At 46.2% G+C, this 7,531-nt stretch overlaps 1 protein-coding gene across 2 annotated transcripts in view; it reads right to left on the bottom strand.

Annotated features, from left to right (window-relative positions):
* Window positions 1-1,588: 1,588 nt before the first annotated feature.
* LOC119456151 (UDP-N-acetylglucosamine--dolichyl-phosphate N-acetylglucosaminephosphotransferase-like) overlaps window positions 1,589-7,531 on the bottom strand; it is a 32,675-nt gene continuing 26,732 nt past the window's right edge. For both annotated transcript variants that reach the window (XM_037717769.2, XM_049669566.1), the window contains exon 8: window positions 1,589-1,725. In XM_037717769.2, coding sequence (XP_037573697.1) covers window positions 1,660-1,725 — 66 coding nt within the window. In that variant the 3' untranslated portion in view covers window positions 1,589-1,659. The remainder of the gene's footprint in view (window positions 1,726-7,531) is intronic.

The raw sequence follows: 7,531 nt of genomic DNA, 5'->3' as shown, positions 1-7,531 counted from the left end.
ACTTCAACTGTCTTTCTCCACTTCGATAAAAAGTGGTTCAGGCACCCTTTAAGGAGCAGAGAGGTTGGCCTGCAGCAAACTCCGTTAGTTCTACTCAAGGAAAGAAAGAAAAGATAATTGGGATGCGTGATGACATTGAGTAGCATTCAAATGAATACACGTGTATGACAGATGACTTTATCACAGCTGCTAATCAAGACCCCATGTGGCTCAGGAATGCAAGAAATGCACGTTACACTCTGCAACTTTATTCAGTTGGGCCAACCTTCTCGTAAGACATCCTCAGTCAGACACAGACCGCCAAGTTTTGTTATGGAAGCAACTAATGCCTGTTATTCATACACACATTCAGAACTACAAGAAGTTTGGTGCATCATTTTAGCTATAATACACATATCATGGTTTGGAGAGCCCCACAAATTAAATAAAATGCATGTATCAATTCAAGAAGGCCAAGTTAAAATAAGGCATGCATTAAAGGCTGGGTGCCACGTGGCATCCAAAATGTTATTATAAAGTCAAGCTTGTGAAAGTGGTTACAGCTATCAGCTTGATGTGACCAGTGTTTTCTATCGCATCCAACATTGTCTTGCAAATGAGAGGGTTGGCATCTGATCTGGAGAAGGGCAACATTACAGTTGTGCCATCAATTAATAATAATGTATGTGTGCATTTCCAAATTAAACAAAACCAAGGTACGCTGTCTTCATGTCTTTCTGTTTCTTGTTATGGCATGCAAGAAATTTGCTTCATTACATTCCATATATATGAGCAGCTGCTGACTAAGAGGTTGCAAGTTCAAATGCCAGACATGGCAGCCACAATTTGACAGAAATGAAATGCAAGAACACTTGTGTGCTTTGATTTAGGTCCACAGTTAAGGCAATCACAATCAATCTGGTGCCCTCTGTTACAGCATTGCTCATGGCCTGTGTTGCTTTACAATGTTGATCAGTCTGATTAATCAATCAATTAGACATTCCCTTAAGCCATAGTTGCAAGCATCAGCAGCAGCTGCGAAGTTTGGAATGTATGAAGGGTATGTACAACTTTGACTAACAAGTGTACTAAACATCAAAATGCTACGAGTAAAAGCATTTACCATATTCAAGCATGCCGAATTGAATGAAATAGGCATTCACGCTACTTCGAAGCATTACATTTAAGGCATCCTTAAATCATCAGCATCTCGCTTGAAAGTGTTGTTCACGTTCCCATATAAAATGTTTGCAACATACATTTACATTGTGTCTCTGTAGTGCAAAGCAAATTTTCTTTATTTATGGCATTACTCTTGGCAGCATTGCTGTAGCCTCTAAATTACATTTTTCAAATGGCAGCAAAAGTGGAGCTCCCAAAGGAAGTAGTATACAAGAAAGTAAGAATTCTATGTCAAAACTTGTGTCCAGAGAGATTCAAGGTTGAAAGCCTGTCTCAGCTAAGACTGAAGGACTATGTCTTTTAACGGTAACATATCTAACTGAAGATAATGTAATCCTTTAACGGCAGCTGTCACTAACTAACAAATACTAAAGTAAGGGTTTCAACAAAGCAACATGACTCAAACAAAGGCACAGGTAGCACACAGTGCGCGAAAACACAACGATTTATTATCCAAAAACTGGAGGAAAACAAAAATTATTGAAACATGGAGGTGGACTAGAAGTCATAAAAGAGCCTTGCCAGGCCATATCGAATGCCAAATGCCACCACGCTGGAAGAAACCTAAAAAAGAGAACATAATAAAAAACAGTTAGGTGTAGGGAATATTGCGACCCGCTGTTGGGGACTACACAAAGATTTCAAATACTTTACAATACAGAAACACTGGTCAATAAGGGTTGGTCTCATAAAGGACTAAGTGACACAAAATGTCTATCTCACCAAGACAGTATGTTCACAGAAAGATAGAGATTTGAGGTGATAAACAGTGTTTGCACAAGCGAAGCCTCAGGCTGGAGCGATTGATTTGTAACACAAAATAAAGCCCCAGTTGCCCTTAGCATTAGAGGCGTGTCCAGATGGCCCTTATGGGAGGGCCTTGGTTGTCTATGCTTTCGTGGGCGCGTGTCATGAATGCGATGGGCTGTTCCACCTTCAATATAGCCGACTTAAGTGAGCTTCACCCACAAAGTGCCTGATAAAGACAAGTCCCCTCTTCACAATATAGGCTCCAACCTGAGACTCATTTTTTCCTTAGTGGGTAGCTAGTTGCTATACTGGCTGAAGCCCCAATTCCTCAAAAGCACAACAGTTTATTAGTTATATCTCATCCGAATTTCTTTAATGAAGTGAAAATTCAACTTCATGGACATCTGAACGAAAAAAGTCAAGGGGAAGTATTTACACTGGAGACTCTGGCAATGAATCAAATGTATTTATTGCGATAGCAATTATATGGACACTCCAGGCGCATTTCTGCCATCGACATTGCCGTCGCTGTGAGGTTCCATATAAAGTCCAAAGGCGATAAAATCGTCGCCGTATGCTGTATGTGAGAGTGAGAGCGTGCGAGGGTGACCCGGTGATTGCAGCTCAATTTCACTCATGCAAAAGGGAGGAAAGCGGGCAGAATGTGCGCCGTTTTCCGTTGCGCGCAAGGCACCCAATGTTGCGAGGCACCGGGAGGGAGGGGAGGGCGGCGTTTTACTTCGGCTGCAACCGCATATGTGGTGGCTGCGTGCAGTTGCGCGGCTGTATCTTGAGAGCGATCTGCATTGGGGGCACAGTGTAGGTGCGGCGGCAGCCCGTAGCTTTGTGCGTGCTGTGCGTTCCCAGTGCTCAGTTTGCATTGAAACGATAGACCACACGAAGGTCACTTCGCTCGCTGCTGCTGCCGTGGTTCCCCATGCCAGCGTTTTGACAGCGAGTGTCCGCAGTCATCGAGTGTGATGTGTTCGTGTTTGCTGTGTGCGCTGACACGATGCTTGTTAATTTAGTTAACAAGCGAACGTTTACAAGTTGATACGGCCGACAAAAGTACTATCCTTAATTCGTATGGCTCTCTGCTAATTTGCTATTGCAATCGATGCTTCGCCTTTCAGGCGGAACTGCGACTTTTTCTCAGGAACTGACAAACACACAATGTGTTGTAAGCAGCATGTGGTTCGTCGGACTACTTATTTCACAACCATTATGGTTCGAAATATCGCCATAGATATTTAAAGACCATTTTTGTGACACCCAAGGCAGGTTATATGCATCAGGAAACAGGCTCTGGAAATAGAGCGAACCTCAGTGTGATGCAATGCATGGACATTTGTGAAATTTCAGGGAGAGCCATATTTATTTGTGGCACAAAGTTTACAAACTATGTAATTAGCATTGCTGACACTCACATTGCTGAAAATAGTTCTGTTGTTTGTTTTTCTCCATGTCGGATATTTACTGCAAAACATTATGACTAGTACAGGAATCATTGGACCAGAAAGAGTTAATGCAACCAATCGAAACACATGCTAAGTGCATCACTCACTGCTGCTGCCGCATTTCCTCGTGTCAGCATTTTGACAGCGAGTGTCTGTAGCCACAAGCGTGTGCTACGGCAAATTTTTAACACTGTGTGTTTTAAATAAACCAATTTTCTCCAAGAATTCCAGAGACAATAAAGACGGTAAAATGGTAAGAGTGTGAGTGTGGAAAGATGAAATCATTAATGTGGACTTGGAATAATAAGTATTATATCAAAGTGACATGTACACCTGCATCTGCAAAGCGTGCTCCAATTATTCAACATTGATGGTTTTTGCTTTCACTCAGTCTATCTTATTCACTATTCTCTGCTAACAGCCGTTTGAAACTGCTGGCACATAAACTACAGAAATTTTGTAAAAGGGGCCCTGAACCACCTCTCGGCTTGGTGAAAAAACACAGTCTGCAGATAGCATATGCTGCTATGAACATCTCAGCCAAATGTTGTAGTCATGCGTGGCGCGTACATCTTGCAAGCGAAGCGCGATGTCACCTTTCTCTCACTCAGCCTGCTCCTCACGTTTTCTGGACGCTTTATTTTGTAATATAGCAGATTCCCATAGGTGGCTGCTATTGGCCAATAGTTCACATCAATCAAAAAGGGTGATTGGATCAGTGCGCTTCTTGCCACTGTTAATGCGTATATTTATCGACGCACTTTAATAAACAGGCTGAAGTAAGTGAAAATCTGCTTTAGAATTTCGACAATAATTACGTACTTCCAGAAGAAGCCGACTATCGTCTGTTCCCACGTAGTTAATTCCGCGTAGGAATTAAACTTTGGCCACCCTGCTTACGTGTCGTAGCTGTCAGGTCTTGCTAATTTCGACTAGTCTTGAACACTCAACTAGCCTCGAACCACGCAAAACTTCAGGTCAGACCACACGCACGCTTGCCAGCGCGCCCTCACTCCTGGCTGGTCCTGGTTAGATGCCTTGGCAGGCTTTTCTTCGTCATGAGCTATTGATAGAGCTTCAAAATGCACAAGTTGGATGTGGCTACTATCTGTAGGTCAAGCTGGTGCAGGACGAAGCCGGTCCACACCACGTAGCGGGGCCAGACAGGCGCATATGAGAGTGAGTGCGCAAGAAACTCTAGCCCTGTCGTGCACAAAGCAGACACTGCAGTTGCATGTAGCTGCAGTCTACTACGTAGCATAGATACCTGCAGCCACCGCAGGGTGCCACGATGAGTCCACAGGCTGAGCGCACTGCAATTCTCTAAGGTCAACGGTGTTTGGCATGTCACAGCTGCCAAAATCAGAAATAGTGGCATCTACATGAACATCTGAAATCAAATTTGAACTGTGCGCCACGGTGACATTCAGTATGCGGTGCGTTGAGGGCGCTCCCTGCTCAGTTGTAGCCTTCGCAGAGGAAATCATTGAAGGATCAGAAGCTCCACGAATGGTATGTTTGATTGCCAATAACTCAGCTTCTACTGAATGCATTGAAGAACGTCTTGCAGCAAGGTATTTCTAAAATAGTCTAATTTAGTCTTCCGCAGAGCCTCACGCAACCTCGACGAGAGGGTCGTGGTGTTAATGTGTGTGTACTGTGCTGGGCACTCCGACAGCATATGCGGAAGCGTAGCCGGGTGAGTGCCACAGCACCGGCAGTTGGGGGTATTGTAAACTTCAGGGAATATAAGGTGGAGGTGGGCGGATGAAGGGTACATATTTGTTTGTAGCAGACGCAGGGTGGTAGCCTGCGCCCGGCTGAACTTGGGGTGAGGTGGGGGGAAGGTTCGGTGACTAAGGTAAAATGCCTTAACGAGATCGTTATAAGTAGTCAGATTGTCCCTGGTGTCCAACTCGTCTCCAGTGTCTCCGGTGCGGTTGACTAGTCCTCGCGCAATGGAGTGGGTGACCTCGTTGAGGTTGGGGAGGTGGGGGTGGACAGTGCCCGCGTGGGCCTGGATCCATGTCAGGGAGATCATGCTTTCTTTAGAGTGTGGTGCCTGGCGGAGGATACGAAGAGCTTGAGGAGAAATACGGCCTTTGCTGAAGTTAGTGACGGCTGAGCGAGAGTCACACACGATGGTGTGACAGGTGGGATCTAGAGTGGCCAGGGCGATGGCCACTTCTTCAGCCATTTCGGCAGTGGGGGTAGTGACACTGGAGGTGTGGTGTAGGACTCCATCATGTGTGGCGACGGCCACAAATCATGTGCCATGGAAATATTGGGCTGCATCAACAAATGTAACGCCAGATACACGAGCAAGGGCTTTTATGATTGCTCCGGCCCGAGCTTGGCGCCGGGCCCTGTTATATTCCGGGTGCATATTTCTAGGAATAGGGTCTGTGTGGATCCAGCTACAGAAGTCAGTCGGGATCGATTGTTTGGGGCCCTGTTGCTGATGGTAAGTAAAGCCAAGCGTAGATAGAATAAAGCGTCCCGTTTCAGTAAGGGTGAGCCGTTCAAGCTGAGAGTGTTATTGTGCTTCAATGAGTTCGGCAAGGGTGTTGTGAACTCCTAGTTGGTTGAAGAGTTCAGTACTGGTGTAATGTGGGAGGCCAAGTGCTTGCTTGTAGACCCCTCGTATGAGGGTGTCGAGCTTGTTTTGCTCAGCCCGGTACCAGTTGAGGTGCGCAGCAACGTAGGTGATGTGGCATATGACAAAGGACTGCACAAGGCGGAGAAGGCTTTCTTCTTTGAGTCCCCCTCGTCGGTTGGAGATGCGTTTAAGAAGCCGTAGGGTGTTTTGAGATTGGGCGCAGATCTTGTTGAGAGCCAAGGCATTGGAGCCGTTGGTAGAGATGGTGAGACCGAGAACCCGGATACTAGGGACGTGTGGTATAGGACTGCCATCTTGAAGGCGTAAGGTGATAGAGTCACAGGGTCGGTGCTCAGATTGGTGTTTTGGAGGGCGTCCCCGCTGAATGGGCTTGTAGAGAAGAAGCTCCGATTTAGCCGGCGAACAGCGCAGTCCGGTCCCTTGGAGATAGGCTTCAACCGTGTCAATCGCCATTTGGAGGGCTGACTCCACTTGACCATCGCTGCCTCGGTACGCCCAGATGGTGATGTCATCGGCGTAGATGGTATGGTTGATATTGTCGACTCGTTGTAGTTGCTGGGCAAGGCCAATCATGACTAAGTTAAAAAGCATGGGAGAGATAACTGAACCTTGCGGGGTGCCTTTGCTGCCAAGGGGAAGCTGGTCTGATGGTTAAGAGAGAGAGAGAAAATTTTATTTACAGAAAGGCAGAGAGGTCGGCCTGAGCTGTAACTTGCTCTGGACTGCTACTCTACACTGGGGAAAAGGGACGGGGAGGAAAAGAGTTAATGAATGATGACGATGATGATAAGAGGAGGAGGTGTGTATATACAAGTTTACAACGTTGTGGCATCACTAAAGCCGTGCGTCCAGCCCAGTGGCTTGTAGAAAGACTAAAGCGGCACTGGTTATAAGGGCTGCGCTGCTTGCATTGGGCCAAGGACCTCACAGTTCTGAAAAATAGTGTTTTCGATACGTTGGAGATTGCTAATAACAAAAGCACGCTTTTCTGTTTTATGTGGAAGATTACCTGCTGTTTGGACTTTGTGGGGTCATGTTAGATCATTAGGGTACAGTACACATACTTCAGTTATTGCTTTGATCGTAGTCACAATGGGCCTCTTCGATTTTCCACCTCTGGCTACCCACAGGCTGCCATAGCCAGCCAGAGCGCCTTAGTTTTTCTCGGGCTGCTCGGCCCACAGCGCGACACACTTCCGCTGCGCATTTGTTTTACTTGGGCTGGAAGGTTTTGGCTACACGTGGGCTGCCAGAGCCAGCCAAGATGATTTTGGTCTGGCTGTTCTCTGGAAGTTCTCTGGCTAGCAGACGGCAAAAAGAGGCGATAAGCACTCGCCGCCATTTTTGTGGGGACTTGACGTATTGCAACGCGGGTGCTTGAGGAATTTTACCTCACTCAGCCAACTGGCTATGGTCACCTTCTGATTGCATTACTTCTAGCGTTATATTCTAAGGTTCTAACGCACCTTCCCGTCTTTCACGGCAGTGCGATACGAGCGGCGACGAACCATTTGAAGCTTTTTTTGTGTGTTTATCTGTGTCC

The sequence above is a fragment of the Dermacentor silvarum genome, chromosome 6 (genome assembly GCF_013339745.2).
Source record: "Dermacentor silvarum isolate Dsil-2018 chromosome 6, BIME_Dsil_1.4, whole genome shotgun sequence".
NCBI lineage: Eukaryota > Metazoa > Arthropoda > Arachnida > Ixodida > Ixodidae > Dermacentor > Dermacentor silvarum.
Note: the sequence above shows the minus strand (reverse complement) of the source record. Positions and strands in the feature narration are given on the sequence as shown.